Source organism: Diadema antillarum, unplaced genomic scaffold (assembly GCF_040938485.1).
Source record: "Diadema antillarum isolate AM-2024a unplaced genomic scaffold, OU_Dant_1.0 seq00000999_RagTag, whole genome shotgun sequence".
NCBI lineage: Eukaryota > Metazoa > Echinodermata > Echinoidea > Diadematoida > Diadematidae > Diadema > Diadema antillarum.
In genome coordinates this window covers 168,226-189,994 of record NW_027271837.1, presented here as the reverse complement: position 1 = coordinate 189,994, position 21,769 = coordinate 168,226, and the positions used below count along the sequence as shown (strand labels likewise).

At 38.2% G+C, this 21,769-nt stretch overlaps 1 protein-coding gene across 1 annotated transcript in view; it reads right to left on the bottom strand.

The window, feature by feature from the left end:
- LOC139742441 (BDNF/NT-3 growth factors receptor-like) overlaps positions 1 to 21,769 on the bottom strand; it is a 224,331-nt gene that overhangs the window by 85,656 nt on the left and 116,906 nt on the right. The window contains exons 2-3 of the mRNA XM_071652979.1: positions 11,012 to 11,086; positions 9,447 to 9,518 (exon numbers count right to left, since the gene is read on the bottom strand). Coding sequence (XP_071509080.1) covers positions 9,447 to 9,518; positions 11,012 to 11,086 — 147 coding nt within the window. The remainder of the gene's footprint in view (positions 1 to 9,446; positions 9,519 to 11,011; positions 11,087 to 21,769) is intronic.

Genomic DNA, 21,769 nt, shown 5'->3' with positions numbered 1-21,769 from the left:
AACAGAAAGGTAACTTCCTTTAGAAAATAATGTCACTTTGTAACAAAAAAAAGTCTTCAGCAAAATTATTTCGCAGGGGTACTGCTACACTTCTTGACTAACTTTTATGTGAAAAAAAATGACAGTGATCCTTCTTATGTTGTTTTAAAGAAAGAAGAGAAAGAAAGAAAAATTATCTTTATAGTCATGCACGATTGACCTTACATCCACGACAAGGGTCACTTTTCAAAAGTCACAAAAATTAATTTGTGGGGTATGTGAAACATTCTGCTTGTGGCTGATGTTTCAGTGGTGTTGTTATTTTATAGTTCATTGAGCCATCCCTCCTTTATTCAACCTCGCGGAATACAAAATATATACGATTTGAGAGTAAAATAAAGACAAAATTGTGCAAAAAAAAAAAAATAAGCAGAAGGAAAGTGAAAAAGTCGATCCCGATCAACACGATTACGGAGCACGATTAGATAAGATTTGCTGCGTTTTGATACGATCCAAGACAATCTGATGAGATGATCACAATCAAAAATCAATCGTGTTAATCGTAATCGTAATTTTTGAACCGTCCAAAAAGTTTCTACGATTAATGTGATTGCCACAATTGACCTCAAGATCTGATACAATCTGATACGATCTACTAAGATTACCACGATTGCTTCACGATTAAGACCACGATTTCAATCGTGGCGCCAATCGTGATAGTGGGAACCCGCTTTATTGCACTGTCACCTTTGATTTTTCTTTTCGTCCTAAAATGCCGCCTATGTTGTACTCGAGCTTTTACGGTAATGCTGCGTACCACCATCACGATTGGCACCACAATTGAAATCGTGGTCTTAATCATAGAACAGCCTTGGTAATCTTATCAGATCGTACCGGATCTTGAGGTCAATCGTGGCAATCGCGTTACTCGTAGAAAAATTTTAGACGGTCGGCTATTGCATCAACAAAACGCAGCGGATCCCATCTAATTGTGCTTCTTAATCGTGGTGATCGGGATCAACCTTTGCACTTCCCTTCCGCTTATTTTTCGCACATTTGCCCTCAGTTTAATCATATTTTGTTTTTCCCGAGGTGTCTTTAGATTACTATTTCTAGATGATATATTGCACGATTGTATGGTCATGTTATGAGCATTATTTGTGAGGCATATATGATTAAATTGTTCATTATTTCGTGAAAGGGAGTGGTTGTATCTTAATTGAGTGAACACACATTAGAAATGAAGCAACAACCCCCCCCCCCCCCAAAAAAAAAAATCCTCCTAATATTACACAAAGGGGTGGCACAACACCACTAAAACACTAACCCGAAGCAAAATGTTTCACAGACCTCCACAAAGCACTTTGGTGACTTTTGAAAAGTAACCATTTGGTCATTTATGTGTGCTCACTCGTACGTGACGCAACAGATCATTCTTATTTTCGTAAAAAAGTTACATTACTTGATTATTAGGAGAAGTTGCTTTTCTGCTGTGTGTATAGCAGTAATGTATATAATGTATGCTTTGTTATTCAATTATCATGCAAGGTATGATCATGTTTCTGTTGAAATGCAGAAGTAAAAAATAAATCAAACCGAACCAAACCTAACTTTCAATACCCTTCGACCCAAATGAGATAGACGTTTTGAAAGAAGAAGGCATATGATACACTGCGAATATGAAACTAAGAACAGAATCAATGCTGCTTTTAATGTCCATTCTGGCAACTTCCTTATATTAGGGGGATATCAATCATATAATGTTAACAATCAAAGAAATATTCTCCTTTTAAGATCTTATTTCATCATATTTTGTATATATTTTAGAGGAAGGCGCAGGCACTTTTTTGCATGCCATATTCTGGAAGAGAGGGGTAATGATCTGATGTAATGTATTTGGTGGTGGTGGTGGTGTGGTGTGGTGTGTGTGTGTGTGTTTGTGTGTTTTGAGGAGGGTCGAAGTTGGAATTAATCTGTCAATTTCTGCAGGTTAGAAGAAGGACTATATGAGGTTGTTGCTGATAAGGCTGCTGCTCGCCTTCTTCACCGCTGGTGATAATGTAAGAGTATCATGATATAGCAATACTGCAAATGTGACATTCCCATTATCCACAACTTGCCAACCCTTGCCATCATTAATTGTTGTGGATTGTAAGGAAAATTTAAGGAAACAGTTAAGTCCACGGTCAGTCGGGCATTGATTATATCCCATCAGAATCCAATCATAGCTCAAGTGGTGGTCGCTCTCGATCCAGATCTTAAAAGGTACCGTATATCTCAACAGAGCATTAATTAAATCCTCTCTGATATTTTTTTCTTTATTAGTTAGATCTCATCAACCTCAGGGTTCATCATCCATCCATAAATCAATCGATCACGGAATTCATTATTACGTAATGAAGTAGCCATCACAATCTTTGCACAGCTGCGTGCAGTTCCAGCTCTATGAAGCACATCCTCAATCACCTCCTGTTCCATTTCCCTTGTTCAGCGTGTAGGCATTCTCTTTTTTCCTTTCTCTCCTTCCATTCTTTTCATCTATTCTGTCAAGTCGTGTCATGATTTTGTGTTTCTCCTGTTTTGTTCTGTTCTGTCGTAAATAACATCTGTGATAAGTGTTTGTAAATAAGTAATTAGGTGATCCGAGTATCCTCTCGGATCACCTTCTGTATCTGTACTGATTCTTTTTCGGTGATCCGAGTATCCTCTCGGATAACCTTCTGTTTTTGTACGGATTGTTTCTTCTTCTTTTTAGGTGATCCGAGTATCCTCTCGGATCACCTTCTGTTTCTGTACGGATTCTTTCTTCTTCTTCTTCTTTTCTTCTTATTTCTCCTCAAAAGTTGTGCAGCGGTTAGCTCGGAAAGTCCTCTTCCTATCAATTTCAAAATTATACCATATATGTATCATATCCCAAAGACGACAGATCTAATAAAATCGTCACTATGACGTCATTATATGAAAACACATTCTCATTCATATCTCATTAATGGAATGGAATTTTTCAATGAAATTTACGTCACATATAGTTCAAGTCAGGCTGCTTCTATTCATGTTCTCAAAATTCATATATACCCTTAAAACGTGCGCGTACGCGCAAGTTGAAATATTTTTATGCTCCAATCGAGCTCAAAATATTTTTGCACACGTTTCAGACCATTTGGAGCATTTTTTGAAAAATTGAAAAAATTGGACGGACGCGTACGCGCGCGCGCATATACGCACGCACAGCTCATACGCAATAGAAATTTCCCGTTTTTTCACACGGATCAGATGTTTGAAATGTCAAGGAATAATTCTACCAAGTTTCAAGTCAATCCGACTTAATATGACGTCATACGGGCCTGTCAAAGATGAAATTCCGCGCGCGCGTCAATGGCGATATACAGTGCAACTATGCAAAAAAACCGCCAATTTTAAATTCGATTTAACTCGTCAGGATGGACGGTGACCTTCCATTTTCTTTACATATTCTGAACGCTGTTGAGTTGTACATGTCATTTCATGGGTTGGCGATGCTGGCAAAATGATTAAAAGATATCAAATTTCTTAATAAAGTATAAAAAGTAAATTTTCAAAATGACCTCATCAAATTTCAAGGTCACTCGAGCGTATCTCACTAATCCTTTGCCGATTTTCACCCAGATTTCAGTATGTTGTAACTTATTAAATGCTCTTTCATACATGTGCTAACATAATTTTGATTGGATGACGTCATCACCTCGTGAAAATGGATTGGAAGTAATCTTGTCAAATTTGACCAGTTTACGTGTTATCTCTAAGGGAGTGCAGTTTTTCTGGAAATGAAAATTGACATGACTATCTTTATCGAGCACTTGCCCACTTATCCTTCTGTGAATTTCTCCCGGATTTTAACATGTTGTAAGTTCATATGTGACCCGCTACAACAAAAAGGTCCTAAAGGCGCGCAAGGTCGAAGCCGCGAACATCGAGTTTGAAGTCAGAGCATTAAAATTGGTCAAAACTTACGATTTTCTGATTTTGATATATTATTGGAGTCTAACATGTCTTCTATCATCTGTCGAAATTTTGAAGCAAAATGATCAAAGGAAAGATTAAAGAATAGCGTTTTGCTGAGCCATGTTTTTTGGCGTTTCAACGAAGCAGAAACTGGTTCGAAAATTTGGATTGAGCGCCACAGATAGGCTCCGCCCCTAACAACGACCAGAGTGATCTCATTGGTCAGCTTGCTGCTTGGTGCTAACCGAAGCGTGAAGCTCGCACACTGCCCAGTCGACTGGTGCGTGCGGGCGGGGTGCGCTATGCTCAGCCGCTTCTCACATCGTGGTCACTGATTGGTTGGTGAGGAGACCGCCGACGCTGATGTGCTTGAATGAACTCTTCGGGGTTTCTAGGGCTTACCTTCTATTGTCCAGAGGTGAAAACTGACTTGCGTGTCCCTTGATCGCGAGTGCGTCGAAAGGAAGACTTTTAGGGCGCTTTTCTCGAAACAGTGATTTTCCAGACGTCTCGGCATGCTCTCTTTTAAACATCGATATCTCCGCAGCCAATTATTTTTATAAAATGTGTTATATATCAATTTAAAGCAGAAAGATTAGGGGATTATATCATGCAATTTTCAAATAATCGACCTCGCCCGACTTTAGGATCATTTTGTTGTAGCGGGTCACATATGTACTTCGGTCTGTATCTTTGTTATGACGTGTTATCTCTGTGGGAGGGAATTTTTCTAGATGTGAAAATTGACATGATTGTCTTTATCGAGCACTAGCTCACTTACCCTTCGGTGAATTTCTCCCAGATTTTAATATGTTGTAGCTGAGACTTTGCGCTATCGTTATGTGCCCTTCGTTTTATCATACGATGTCGGGATCACGTTAAAAAACTTCTTTTCTTCGATGTATTGAGATATTTCTTTCTTTCTGCAACTTTCTTTGCAATTACTCAAGAAAAAACAGCCCCTATCACCCCCATTTTTCGCCCATGTTTAGTTCATGTCACGTACATTATTTCATAAAATAACAACTACTTGATCGGACACCATCTTCGGTATGTAAATTAGGGTCAAAGGTCATAAATGTTTCATCCTTTTTTTTTGTTGAGTACATGTCCTATCTTTCCCATAGTTTGCACACGTATAGACGATGTCGCAAGAATCATTTTACAAAATAACCACTTTTTCCTCCGATGCCATCTTGGGAGTGCAAAGGTGGGTCAAAAGTCAAATATACTTCATTATGTATCTTCGTTATAGTGTATACGGAATTTGGTACCAAAGATGGCAGATCTGACTCCTTTTTCTAAATGAGAATCCAAACATCACAATGTCTCTAAACACAGATTGAACCTGTATGGTCATGCCTATTGCGATCAGGACTCGAAAGATTGATTTCCAAACAGATCGGATCACCTTATTTGTCAGTGTTGACAAATTACAATCTCTAGTTATGTGTTATGTTTTGTTGGAAAAAGAAGAATGAAAATGAATGAATGAATGAATGAATGAATGAATGAATTCGTGATGGTTTATTAGAGCGCATCGCAAAGTACCTTCACGTACCAGATCGGGTATCCCGATCGCAATGATCGTGTCAGATCGGTACCAATCGTTGGGTCAATATCGGGAAAATCCTATTGGATCGTTTCTGAACGGGAGACCAGACCGTGACCGATCATGTCGCTTGAAATTGACTAATAGTCACCATATTACACCCGAAAGCACCAAATCATATGGGGTCATCCCACGAGCCCGAAACCCACGAGTCACACGACCCATGAGCTCGATATTAAAAGAAGGTCAATGAGTCATAAAGCCCACGAGTGATACAGCCAGTGAGCTCGACAATACACAAAAAAAGCCTACCAGCTTGACACTAGTCAAATAAGGCCCATGAGTCCGACATAATGACCCCTTTACACCGTGCTACGTCCATGGAGTTCTCGCTGCTTCCAAGCAATATAACCTTGTATACAAATATATATATATGCGCCATTAAAAAGCTGCTTGCAGACTGTTGTGTGTACTCTCTATTTTCAAAGAACACGGAACCACGAGTTGCAATCTGCTCAGACGTAGCAAGGACGTAGCGGGAACCGTTTCGACACCGCAGCAACCGCGTCTGTGCGCACAATAAACTCAGTGGGAACGCCATCAACGCAACAGGAACGTAGCAGGGACGTGGCGCGGACGTAGTATGTAAGGGATTTTTTGTTTCGAAAACAACGAAGTTTGCCCGACGTCCTAAGCAATTTTCCTGATTTTTCAAGGGCGTAGCGGGAAGTTCCTCCCGCTACCCAGTAAGTCACCCAGTCAGAGGCTGGCAATGTACGAACTTTAAGATTTCAAAGATGAACTTCCTTTCATCAAAAGAGTCATTCGTCTCACTCGGGAAACTGGAAGTCGCACGTCAACCCATGCAAATATACCACTGTGGCTTATACCTCCCCCTTCAGTATTTACCGACCTCCACGACGAAATAGAAAAGAAACACACCCAAACCGCAGCCTTGACGAATCTAGCGCTCAACATTATCCACGAAAAATGGAACAAATACACCCATAAATATACAGATGGATCAAAAGACCTATACCAGAACACCAGCGCAGCAGTATACATACCAAAACACGAAGTTAGAATCGCACATAAAACCTCATCAATTTCAATATTCCGAGCTGAACAATTAGCTATATTAGCATTAGATTGGATTGAAGAGAACAAAATAACTGACTCAGTTATTTTTGTATGATTCTTTGAGCGTTCTGTGTGATTTGAAAGATTTAAATACATCCCCTTTTACCACTGAGATAAGACAGAAACTGTATGCACTAACAAAACAACAAATTCAAGTCAATTTTGAATGGACCCCCTTCCATTGTGATATCAGAGGGAATAACAAGGTCGACACATGGGCAAAAATCGCGTTCAAAAATGCTAAAAAAAAGAAGTTCTCAGTAGCAGTAGCAGTAGTAGTAGCGAAGTGAGATAAATGTTATCATATTCAATTATTATATGAAAGAATGGCAAATACAATGGAAAAACTCTCAAAGAGGTCGATTTTTATTTCAAATACAGCCAAACATAAAGCTTACATGCAAAATCAATCTGTATTGCAGGCGTTATGAAAATATATGTCATAAAGTAGGAAGTTGTTTACTGAATGAAACTTTGTTCAAATTAGGCAAACATATTGATGGTAAATGCTCCCAGTGCGGTACATTAGAAACAGTGCAAATTTTTCTTTTAGAATGTCCAAGTCATAAAGAATATAGAAATCAGTTACAAAATTATCTTGGATTAACAAATCTTAGTATATATAAGCAATATATTGAATCATCATCAACAAGAGCATATTATTGGTTTTGATAAATGCACTGGTAAATATTGGATTTTATGGTTTTTATATTGCTATTCTAGTTTTATTTGTTTATTGAATGATATGTATAATCATAAGGGTAAAATTGGTATGTACTATTATTGTTCATCGTATATAAGGTGAACGATATTTATATATTTCGGAATGTTTGCAGTTTAATTTCTGTTCAATGTATAATCTAGATTGGAATTAGAAAATTAGAAAATTAGAATAGAAAAGTTTAATTTAGATGAGAGTTGTGCCCGGTGTGTACGCTTCCAAACCAAAATCTGTGATATAGGCACCAAATCGCTCCAAGCAACCACTAAAAGTCATTTATAACAGCGCAAGAAAAACTAGCCGGGGAGCGCGAGGACACCGACAAAAAAGACTACGCGAGAGAGCGCCATCAAACGACATCAACCAGCATAGTGACGACGTGACACACACGTACGATTACGAACCAGTCTCGACAACCCAACCCATTCTCCCCTCAGCCCAGTAATTGCACAAAAGCTAATTTAAAAAAAGAAAGAAAAATAAACCAACAACGAAAGCCCAGGCCACAACCAGAACAAACGAGCAGGTACAGTATAGAGTGGCGTAAATATAGTCATGTTTGACTGAGAAGCGCCAAAAAACTCATCAACAACAACAACAACTTCCTCCGGTGTAATGTCGGTCTATGGGCCCCCCTTTTTTGCCTAGGTTGGACTCGTGGGCCTTGTTTGCCCTAGTGTCGGACTAATGGATCTTATTTGTCTAGTGTAGGGCTGATGGGCCGTATAGCTCATGGGCCGATTTTGCCCAACAACATGCTCATAAGTTCGTGGGGATAGCTCATTGTATTTGGCTCGTGGGCTGTAAGACTCATGGACTGTATGACTTGAGCTGTATGACTCGTAAGTGTTGGGTTCGTGACATGCATCCAATCATATCAGCACGCAAAATTTTAGAGAAGTAAACCGAATGACGACGATTAGCTTCGAATGGCCAATCGTGGCATTCGTAACGGATTTTTTTTGGTTTTTTTTGTGAGATAATGAGAGACATCTTATGCAATATGAAAGAGCATGTAATTCCAAGAGGGATTCAACGTTGATTTGATGAAAATTGGTTTTGAAATGGCTGGGATATCCAAAACAGAGCAATCCTAATAAAAGGTGGGACCCACCTTTTATTAGTCTCGCTTTATTTTACTTTGTTTTTGGAAATTTCAGCCATTCTGAAACCGATTTTCATTTAATAAACTTAGAATTCCTCTTGGAATGGTATACTCTGTATTATTCCATAAGTGGTTTCTTGGTATCTCACAAAAGTTAAAAGCCTAATCCTCATCTTCACCAATACTAAACCATCCCTTTAAGTTTGAATATCCATATCCGTGAACGGAATCTTATTTTGCTTATCAAAACGTGTGACAAAATGCCTTCCTTACTAGATGTCGGTTGTCGTACGCGATATGTGTCTAGCATTGAGACATTAAAAAATTGCAAAATCCATGGACGAGAATAAACCTTCACCTTCAAATAAAATCTTCACGAATTCCGGCCATACTTTCAGTAGCATATATAAATCTCTTCTTCCTCCTCCTCATCAAAATGTTTGTAAATCAACAAGCTTCTAACCTTATGCAGGGGCGGATTCAGGAATTCCGTAAAGGGGAGGCGCCTTACAAAATTAAAGGGGAGCGCATTTTTTCTTTTTCTTTCCTTTGTTTAAAAAAACAAACAAAGAGGGGCGCCCCTCTGGATCCGCCGCTAAATGGACCTGATTGATAAATAGTATCATAAAAACTGTACATTACAAATTAAATAATCAAATATTGCAACACGATTGCTAACAGTCACCTCCATACATACATGATGCATACTAAATTCATCGTTCGAATGTCATGTTCCCGTGGACACAAGAAGACAAAGGGAGATACTCTAATGGTTAGTAGTTGGAGTGTGCTGAAACTTCATCGTCAATGACACCTAAATTTGTGCAAACTATTTATGCATTATCAATGATCAATATTGTAACACAGTTGCTAACAGTGACCTCCACACAAACATGATTCTACTAAATGAATTGCTCGAACGATGTGATTATTTCCGTAGATTGCAGAAGACAAAGGGTGATACTCACAGGATCCGTAGTTTTTTTAGTTTGCTGAAACTTTCATCGTTAAGGGCACTTAGATTAGTTCGTTGGATGTCTCTGGAATTTAGAAAAATGAAAAGGGAAATGGTATTATATCATTAATTGTTTACTCAGCATGCAACACTCAACTTTTATTGATTGTCTTCGAATATCATTGTTACACCGACGAACCATACTATGATGTCTCTTGAATGAGAATGATATTGTGTCAAAACGACGCATATCCATCTTTCTCAGAGCACACATTGTTCGAAAATCCTTGACCTAAACTTTATAAAAAAACTGGTGGCTAGATAAGTCTGGAAACCTTGTACCGTTTCTTTTTTTTACTTATCTATAATAGTACATTGTATTGCAATATTGTCTCGTTCTACCCTGCACTTCCTAAGACTTGTCAATTCGAATGCGGCATTACCGCTGCCGAGGTTCCAGCTCTACGAAGTGCATTGTTTCTAATCACTAGTTGACGAGCAAGCACGTACGTAGAACGTCATGTTACTTCAGGTCCGAGCCATCTCATTAAAACCATCTCATTAAAACGGAAATAAAGCTGACGTGACTTTGCTATGGTACGTTAACTGCTTTCACAGAAAGCTAATAAATTTTCTACCCACATCTTTAAAAAACGGGAAAAACACTTGATTGAAAAGCAGTGCACAATATCCATGTGAGACAGTGATCTACCCACAGCAATGCGGTAAGACACTCACGAACGTTCAACTCTTCCTCGGCCTGAGAACATTGATAAATGTGGCATCTCTGAACATGTAGATGATGCCGTAACTCTTTATTTCATGAACCTATGAAGTCACCTTTTGCTAGACGGGAAGATGTCTCGTAACTCGTCCCTGAATCGTATGTGTAAAAAGGGTCAACGGATGATCCCGATCCTGACAATAATCCTCTGACAAACAGAGAGAAGATAGACGAGGGAGACCCTTGTTCCTTGCATACACTCCATCACACAAACACACACACACACACACACACACTCGATTAAAAAGACACAAAGACACTACCATTTTGTCACTTTTCTCCTCTCTGTTTAACCAATTATCTTTACGCCATTTATCCCTTTCTTTCTTTGTTTCACTGGAAAACTGCATTGAACGTCAAGGGGTATTTACTTTATGCACGTGGATTCAGTAAATACATGTAATATAGCAATATCAGTAGAACACAGTAGTTCCACTCATTCAAAAGTTATGATTTTCTTTTTTACGTTTCCGTGAAGCCATTGCTGGATTAGAAGGCTACAACAGTTCGCGACGTCACAGTAGTGGACTGATGTAAAGAAAATATTAAAACAATTTCTCATATTTTCATTTTCTACCATAGTGCATGAGTACTTGACTAATTACCTCTTTCCCATACATACATATAGGCTTACATACATATTTATACATATTTATACATATTCATACATATTGCAAGGATTGTCCGATTTTCCTAAGACTTTATTGATGAGTTCTCCTGGTATTTTTGCTTTCACTGAATACACAAAATGTTATAGGTATCCCTGGTACCAAAGAGTGGGAAGTATAACTTACAAGTTGGTAAGTCCTTTAAAGTTGGCAAGATCAGATGGTCCAATAGAGCTCAATTGTGGCTGGTCACGGATTTGCCTGCACAAAATAAGGAAAATGATATGGAGAGAGAAAATTACTTTAACATACAACGTATCAAATCATGCATGACCAAGAGGCCGAGAACAGTGCTTTCACATCCGTGATACAACTGTTAAGGACAAAACAGAAGCGAACAAGCATTTACTGAAGAAACACATTCTCGTTTATAACTGGTATTTCTATTGGATATATGACTCACAACACGTGACAGCTAAGAATTATTATACAGCCATACTCAACACATGCATTTTCGCGTTTTCCAAATCTAAAGCGTTAAAGACAAACAAACATTAAACTCTTAAAGTCCTTTTTAATAGTTATCTCTCCCTCCATTACACATACTCTAATTTGTTTCCTCAAATCGCTTTCGCGTAACACTGTTCTTCAAGGTTTCACGAGGGGATGATGCAAACCATTGAGCTATCCGTGTTGTTGAAGTCATGCTGGAAGGAAGCATTATACGTAATGCAGTTTTTTGTTTTTTTTTTTGAAATACAACAAAACCGTGTAAAAAAAGTGGAAGTACAATGCACTTAACGGCTACAAGTCAGTACTGGAAAGGAGTACCTACGACTAAATATGTGTGTGTTCATGTGTGTGTGAGTGTAATAATATGTAGGAGTGCATGGAATTGGGACTTGATCCTCTTCGCCAAATACCTCCGATGTAACTGTAAAATGGTGCCTTTTTATGTGATAATTACTCACTTTGTTTCTGAGAGAGAGAGAGAGGGAGAGAGAAGAGAGAGAGAGAGAGAGAGAGAGAGGTGGCTATCTCTGCAAGAGGCATATCAGGGACAACACACTATACACAAATTATGAGACAAAGAATCACATCGTGGCAAACTGTTTTCATACGTGATCGAAATTGCTGCGTCTATCCGCTCCTTTGATTTTGAGCCACAAAATACGCCCTTTAAGGGCAATAGGCACTCCTGGCGACCGTGACAGCAATATTTGAGTGAAGTTGAATAAGACTAACCAGCAGCAGAAACGGGTTAACAACAGCCTGTGTACCGGCCTTGCCGGGCCACTGCCCCGTCGAAGAATTCCTCGTAAGAGGACGGGGATTGACACGACACATATTTGAGTATTACCCTAGGTACATATTTGAGTATTACTTAGGGGTATATAAATAATATCCATAGGTCCCCGGATTCTAGCATTACTAACTTTCATCACTGTAGAAAGTATGCGTGCAATCAGTAACACAATGATACCCTACTGTTTCACAAAGACTGAGCTATACTCGTTGAGAGATGCATAAGAGCATGTTTGTAAGTATTCATTGTTAACTTCATGATCATTACAACGAACATAACTGGTTGAGTCATTTGAAGGGTTAAGAAATGCTCTCTGGAGGGATTCTCGCATCGATCATTATTTTTCTTGGTTCCGACTCCGTAGGCTGTCACTGCAAAAACGAAAACAAAACAACGACAGTAATAACAGCACCATCGAAAATATATACAAAGAAGAAAATCAGCAAACTAGGCCTACTACACAAAAGATATCAACTTATTTCAACTGATTAAAACGACTGAAAACTTAGGTGAGAGAGAGAAAAAAAACTATCCCCTTTTCACTGCCCTCCCTCTGACTAGACGTACATGCATACACAGCACCGGAGAGAACAGACATATCCCTGTGTGTATGTTAATATTTTTGATACTTGGTTGGCTCAGGTAACCACGAGCAAACGGTATCTTACAGATCATGTGGATACTGACTCGATATGATGAAGACACAACACACACGTAGTTTTTAGAGTTTGATAGGTGAAGTAGGAAACGATGGAGGAAATGAATTAAAGCCGTTTCAATACATTCAGTAACACCCATATTTAGGAAAACAATGCTGAGATGTAAAGTAATATAGAATTTGTATTATGTTCATGCGTGCATGTTCGTGTGTTTGGATACGAGTATGTATGTGTGAGCGTGTGTGTGTGTGTGTCCTGTGTCTAGCTATTACACGAATTTCCTGTTTACTTTTATCAGAACAAAATCTCGTCCCGAAAATGCTATGAAGTTCGTCCCGAAAATTCTATGAAGTTTCTTCAGATTGAATCTGCATGTGAACAGCTTTAAAGTCGCCAGAGGGGGAGGAGGATAGAAGGAAGACCGACGACGAAGAGGGAAAAAAAAGAGATTAAAGGACAAGTTCACCTTCATATACATGTACACTCTTTCCTATACATTGAGAGAATGCAACAATATTTATAAAACACATCAGTGAAAATTTGAGGGATATTGGACGATTCGTTCAAAAGTTATAAATTTTTACAGTTTCAGAGCCAACATCGCTGGACGAGAAGGACTGCTATAGTTTTGTGATGTCAAAGAAAATATAAAGAAAATTTAACATATCTTCAGTTTTCTTGCATCACAAAATAGCAATCGACTTGCCTCTTTTATGGAGCAGAGAGAATAATATCAACCTTAACATATGTCAGTGACAGGCCAAGGGAATGTGTACTATTTTTTTAAAATATTGTCATAACTTCTAAACGGATTGTTTTGATTTTTCCTCGATGTGTTCAACTAATATTGCTGCATTCACTCAATCCACATGTAAACATAACCAATAAAATTGTAAACAATAAACGTGGCTGACTGATTAAAACCTGCAAAACGGACGAAGAGAGAGGAATAATGGTGGAGGGGAGAAATGCATCGGTGGGCAGGTGGAGCGTGCCGCAATGTCTAGACCTGGCTCAATAGTTAGCACAATGCGAGGTCAAAGTTAGGCAGACCGGAACAGGGTTTTTTTTTTGTTTTTTTTTTTTGGTTGTTTTTTAGTTTTAGTTTTTGTTGTTTGGCTGATGGTGTTATCAAAGCGTTGACCTTTCCCTACTGATAGCAACAATAAGAGCTCAGATTGAAAAGTGGACTATATAGATGGTGGCATCTATATGACTTGAAAAATTCTGAAAGCTTAACTGCCGTGATTACCTGCCAGGGTTGTCTTCAACAATAGTGATTGGGGAGGAACCATACGAACAAGCAGCATGAAACAACCGCAATGAAATATTATCTGACATCTCACTGGCATTTAGCTTTAAGTTAATAGTTAAGTCATTCAAACTCGAGGAGCGAATACTGTTTGACGAATGTTACATATAATATTATATATATATCCATTCTGAACCATAGGATTTTGTCTACACACCTCCAAAGCTAGTATTATGCCTTCATGATACAATGTTTGATTGATCAAGAACTCTTTCAGAGGCCCCGTAATAATCATGAAATCAGAAAAAAAAACGGTCTCATAAGGTAAGAAGGTTTTTTTTATGATAAAAGCATGAAGTTTCAGGAGGTTCATTTTTCATAATCGTCTCACGAAGTTTGTTAACCTTTTCAACCGACGCCGTCCTATCTATGAACGGATACCGACCACTTATTTTTGTTTCATGTCACTATCAGCGCGATTACCCAATGGCGCCCACGAACCAAACTTGGTCTAAAAGAAAGTCCTATGGATGGGTGTTATAATAAAAATATAAAAACTGACAAAATACCTGGTCGGGAAACGGGCTGCCAGACCGCCTCAACCCCCCCCCCCCCCCCCCCCCCCCACGGCGGGTAAACTCCATGGAGCCCATGGACCAAACTTTGTCAGAAGAAAGTAGTATGTGTGTACATAAGAAAAATATAAAACAAAAACTGACAAAGTACCTGGTCGGGAAAGGGGTTGCCAAACCGACCCCTGCGACCCCCACCCCTAAAACACCCTTTACGGGTTTAATCTACCAAATGTCGCATGTGGACTGGTAAAGGTTCACATAATGATATTAGAAAAGCTGACAAGATATTTGGCCAGGAAAGGGGTTGCCTAATCGCCCTCTCGGAATCCCTAACCACTCTCCGACCACAGGTGTAATTTACCCTAATACATGTAGACATGGTAGAGGCTGCAAATATTATGTGGTCACAAGAAAGGGGTTGACATAGTGCCCCCCGGACAACCAGTCCCCTCCCTTTCCCCTTCCCCCACCACACACAGATTTCCACACTTATGTGAGTTACATCCGCCCACATGTGTACTGTTATGTACCAATTCATTCCAAAGGAAGGGGTATGATAGTACAAGAACATGTATCTTTTTATTCCATACAGAAAGGGCTGATTATTGATACATCGATCTAGGCCTATCAATTTATGCTCTGTGCTCCCCCTCCCCCATAAGGCACTTATCGCAATCACAATCCATACAGTATCATTATAACTAGTAGTTGCGTGCTCGTTTAGATTTTTTTAATGTGTTATTTCATATGCTGTTATAGTGCACACACACACACACACACACACACACACACACAACCACAAACACACACAAACATACACAAACATACCGGTACAGAAAACATGTCATTTGAGTTTCTAAAGCCACAATACCACGCACAAAAAAAAAGTGTTTATACATAGAAAATATTTATACTTTGTAAATGTTTTACATGGATACCATCAGTGGACCTTCAAAGCAGGAACAACGAACAGATTTTGAAAGTTATGTGAAGGTGATCATGTTTTATTGGCCACACAGACTACCTACACTTTATCATGTATCCACCTTGTAAGACACAAATAGCTTTTCAGAAAATGCTTAAATAAACCCTTTGTCATGTTTGTCGTGAGTAGCCTTCAGTTTCCGACCTACCACAAAAGCAATTAAGGCCAGTTGTATGACACATTTAAGTAAACCTTTTCATCAACAATGCATTAAACATACCTTTAAAAAATGTCTACAAAAGAAAGTCGCGCAGGTATAGCATACTATACTTCATTTTCTCATGCTTGAAATCCTCTTTTAAATGCAAATAACAAGTCTCAATCATTATATGAGATTCTTTTGAAAACCTCCAAATTATAACCTTTGTGTGTATCTTTTTTCAATATTATGTATGAAATAAGGAAGTATTACAGCATTCATGCCAACATTTCCTTTATTTGACACTATAATGAATTCTGAATCAGAATAAACTGCATTACATTTATATTACATTCTCACACTCAATAGTTCATGTCATCTCATAGTTTTGGACAGATCTCTGCATCTATATAAAAGTAATGAACATAATTATATGTAGTGTTCTATATCAATTGTGTACATTATATTGCTGAACTTCCTTGAAACATCAAATAACAATCTCCACAATAGAATTCTAACTTTCTTTAACTACTGTAAAACATGATAATTATATTCGCGGCACGAAATTTTCGCGAATTGGAGCCGACGGCCTTTTTCGTGGCAAGAAATTTTCGCGAATTGCCTCTTGCGTTCAATGCATATAGTGTAGATAAGAAATTTCGCCTGCATTTTAATTTCGCGAATCTTGGCGCTCGCGAAATTCGCGAAATTAAAATGCACGCGAACATTTCTCGTTTTACAGTATAGCAAACAGGCAGCTTGCAACGAACTGTTACGTATCACGTTCACATTTTGCGACTTTTCGTGAAACAAGTCACCGTAATTCACCAAGTGTGAGGTCTACCCTTCGTTGTTTTCCATGTCGGAAAATCACGAATAGTAGCGTTTACCTAACCGTGAAGAGAAGGTTTTATAAAGATTTTTAACATTGCAAAGGCTTGCTACTCAGACTAGTCATGACGTCACCGCCATAGAACGTACACTATGCACTGTGTGTTTGTACATGTCTGTGTGTGTGTGTCACATTATTTTCGTCATTGCAGGTCTTCACGCTCACGAGCACCTCGCCGCGGGCGGCAAATGCGGTGTGTATGCAGTTCCAAGTGTGCCAGGCGTTGGGTAAGGCGGCAGCTTATAGTACAGCGAGCTGAGGAACTTCCACCATCCTATTTTCAAATACATGTGTTTTTTTTTTTTCATTTTCAATAATAGCAATACTCACATGGCACCTTGTAGCCCCCTCCGGCAATCTCGGTGACCAAGTGGGAATAAAAGCCTAGTGATGGCAAGTTCTGTGTTCCTCCAACCCCTTAGCCACCAAGATGAGTGCGAGCATGCTGGCGACGCAACTAAACCGTGGGTCATGCGGTCTGGCTTCCAGACCCTCTGCTCGTAATATTTTGCTATACAGAATATTGACGCCCTGAACGTCGAAAACTGGATTAGGTTTAGGTGGTTTTGTCCTGCAGAGTGTAAAGGATTGTCTAGCTGTGTCTATAATTATGTTTGCACGGAGGCGTAAGACCCAGACCTGGCCATTCGAACAAATTGAGATCCTTTCCCCGATGGATGCTACGTACCAAGTTTGGTGAAAATCCATCATGAGGTTTTCAAAAAGATGAAAATGTAAAAGTTGTTTGAACCCCTGGATATGTCATGAACAGATTTGAAACTAACTCATAATATCATCTTAGCTCTATCACTTTTGCTTCTAGAGAAGAAGATTTTACAAAATGCCTTTTTTTTTGGGGGGGGGGAGGGATCATGGTGCCAACTTGACAATATTGGGATTCCGTCCTCCTAGGGTTTTGAAGAAGATGAAAATGTACAATTTAGGCCCCGATTTGGAACCCCCTCCACCGCTCCAGGAGGGACACCCCTAGACCCGCCATGAACCAACTTGAAACTACGCTCATCAATGTACTAACTATTACTTCTGGTTGAAGAGAGGTTTGTTGATGATTTCTTATTTTTTATTTTATTTTATTTTATTTTATTTATTTATTTATTTATTTATTTATTTATGTATTTATTTTATTTTATTTATTTATTTATTTTTTTTTTTTTTTTGGGGGGGGGGGGGTTAGGGGCATGGCGCCCATTTGAATAAACTGAGATCGTATTGCCCTAGTGATGCTACCTGCCAGTTTGGTGGAAATCCGTTATGGGGTTTTTAGAAGGAAATGAAAATGTCAAAAGTTTACGTAAGACGGACGACGGACGAAGAGCAATCGCAATAGTTCACTTGAGCCTTTGGCTCAGGTGAGCTAACAAAGGCTTTTTTTTTTCACTCTCTTTGCACATATTTAGACGTGGGTGCGGAATTTTATTTTTGGCGCACGCGCATTACCTTGTTATTCGTCAAAATTGAGCGGAACTCGATAGACATTTCTACTGGAAATATCAGAAATGTATTTTCTTGCTGCTTACGCGCTGTGCGCGCGAAGACGCTCAGGATTTTTTTTTTCAAAAATGTCCGAAACGTGTGGAAAATCGATCAGGATGTGAGTTCGAGCATTTCAAATTTTGATGGTCTGACTGATACGGATTGTGCAAGAAAACCAGCCGTCAAGTGAACTTTATGCCTACTATACTAAAGATATGACATTTCGTTATGAAGATATGATCGATCATTATTTTGACAAAATGACCAAGGGCAACTAAGGTAACTTCTTACTGAAAGAATTTATCTATTACAAAAGAAGATTCTCCGTACTAATTATTTTTATAGCACTAACTTTTATTCATACACGAACATAAGATTTTCAAAATCTATTGATTTATATGATTTCAATTTAGGAGAGATTATGCATAAATTCAGATATAATGAACTTCCGACAATGTTCTCTGAAATGTTTATTAAGATTTATTATAATTCATAATTACCCAACAAGACAGTTAAACTCACTGCATTTACCTTTGAATGGTTATCTGCTAACAAAATGTTTACATTCACCGGGCCTACACTATGGAATTCATTGGACAAGTTTCAAAGAAATATCTATATGTTGAATAATTTCAAACAGGCAATTCAGGAATAAATTATAGCAAAAAATAATCATCAATCCTCCTGCTCGATATCATTTCCTCTCTACACCTCTTCTTTCTTATCTCATCTCGAATCATCTCATCTAGCCCCTCTATTCCTATCCTCTCTTCTTATCCCCCTTTCTCTTTCATAATCCAGAGCTTCAGTTTTAGTTATTTTGTGGTTCTTTATACCATTCCGGTGTATCCTCTGTTTATTGTTATATGTGTCTCATCATGATGTGATTTGATGGTTGTTTTTCTTCTATAGGCATTAATCTTGCTCAGAATGTACCCCCTGATAAAAAAAGGTTTTATGAATTTCTCGGCACATCAAGCCCGACCGCTTTTATTTTTTACTCCAAAAAAAAAAGGAACAAGAAAAAAGACTATGTAAATTGTTTCTAGTTTAAGAAATGGAAAGAGTCCTGGTTATAATGATATTAGAAATTATTTATTGCAAAAAGTAACTGACAGAATTGTAGATTCTTTTGTACATAAACCTAATTTCGCATTAACGTCTGGAATGGTGCCCTCTACTATGAAAATTGCGAAAGGTGTCCCACTATACAAAAAAAGGAGACAGATATGATGACGTAATTATAGGCCGATTTCATTGCTAAGTGGTTTCTCGAAAATCTTAGAAAAAGTAATATAAATTATTTTTGAACAATTAAAGTTTGTAAATGGCAAATTCTCGGTTTGGATTTCAACTAAAATATACTACGACTCATGCTTTACTTGCATTTATAGAAAAGATAACATCTCTTTCGATTTTTTTTTTCACGATTGGTATATTCCTGGACTTCTCCAAGGCCTTTGACACAATTAACCACGAAATCTTACTCGATAAATTATAACATTGCGGCTTCAGTGGAAAGGCCTTGGAGTGGTTGAGGAGTTACCTAACCAACAGGCAACAGTTAGTTTCTGTCATCAATAATTAATCTACAATGTGTGATATATCTTGTAATGTAACACAAAGTAGTCTATTCCAAGCTATCAATGAAGGGGTGAATATGTTACACATTGGATACGGGCAAACAAATTATCACTTAATTTTCAAAAGACAAAGTTTATGCTTTTTAGTAAATCACTTGAAAAGCTGCCTAGCAATGTTATACTTGATTACACTTTGATTGAAATTGTTTCATCTATCAGATTTCTTGGTGTTTATATAGATAATAAGATGTCATGGAAATTTCATGTCAACGATTGCTGTAAGATTGTATCTCGGAATATTGGAATTGTAGAAGTATCTTTTCCCACACATATTTTACTTCCTTTATTAATAGAATTATAGTCTCAGCATTAAATTAACTGAACTACGGTATACTCGCTTGGTGTAATACCTACCAATACTTGATTGATAAATTGCATTTATTAAAAAAAAATGGGAATCATTAGTCACTTACAGCCACTTGATCAAACGGAAGAATTGTTTTTGAATAGTAAAATCTTAAAGGTTAAAGATCTATATTTACATCGATTAGCACAGTTTATGTTTAATTTCAGGAAAAATGAGTTGCCCAAATTATTTGATAATGTATTTTGGAGAAATGTTAGTTTTCAGAAGTACCCTGCATGAAGATCCAGTGAATTTAATCTAACCTTACTCCGCACCATATTTTTCCCCATAATACTTTTGTTAATACAGAACCAAATTTTTGGAACCAATTAAGTGATCATCTATAAGATGCACCAAATCTTGCTGTATTCAAGAGAAAATTAAAGACAGTTTTGGTTGGTTTTTAGATAACATTCAGATTACATTTTTTTTTTCATTTTGTTTCCAAAACTTCCTTCATGTCAATTAGTTTGCCTATGCAAATGAATAGTGTTTGGCAAAAGCTCAACATGTGCTGCGGACCCCTTCTACCTCTTTATAGTCCTCTTATCCTCCCCTCCCTTCTTTCCTTCTTTTTCTTCCCTCCCTCCCTCTCCTCTAACCTGTCCCTTCCCTTTGTCTCATGTACTTGTGTGTGTGTGTGTGTGTGTGTTTCCGTATCTTTACATTTATTCTAATGTAAAATCGATGTATTGAGTGGCCCACATTCCTACAAGCTTGTCTTAATTATCTTGACCAATTAGTTCCATAATATATGCATTTTCTTTGTTGTAATACATTGTACGTTTTGTTTTCTTTGAATCTGCATCGACAACAAACATGTGTTATCGGAATTAAATTTCATTCGAATTGAATTGATAAATATAATCCTACCTACAGAATGGGAATAACCACCTTACTGGTAGGGGGATCTTCAGAGATGATAAGAGAGAGACAGAGAGAGAGAAGGGGGGGGGGGGGAAGAGGTACAGAATATAAATCTCATCGTCTGGCTTATAGCACTACCGAAATAACTAAAATTCGCCTTAAATATATCCACTGACTTAGCTCGTAGCGTAACCTCTGATCTCCAAGAGGAACCTTTCACAAGTAGTTCATCAGCAACAACAAACAAAGTGGGAGAGACCCATCCTTTACACAAACAAACAAATGAACAGACAAGAGACCCGGGGGTCTTGCGCTCACCTGAGTATCGCAAGTTCACTTTTCACGCAGTCACTAATCTAAATTACACACAACTCTACCAAAATTTGACCAGGCATTCTCAAGTAGAAGATGGAAATGTACAATAAGGGCCCAAATTTGGACCCCACTCATAGTATCAAATTTAGGGCTATCACTTCAGGTTCTAGAGAAGAAGATTTTTTTTAAAAAGATTCCTTATTTTTATTTCTTTATTTTTTTATTTACTTATTTTTTTTTTTTTTTTGGGGGGGGGACTGGGAGCCGCCCAGGGGTGCCCCTGGGTGGGGGGCATCGTGCCCATTTTAACAAATTGAGATCCTTATTTCCTAGGGATGCTACCAGCCAGTTTTGGTGATAATCCAGCATGCGGTTTTCAAGAAGATGAAAATGGACAGCTTAGGTCCCAATTTGGACCTCCCAACCCCTCCCCTGCCCCCTAGGGAGCACCCCTGAATCTGCTATGAACAA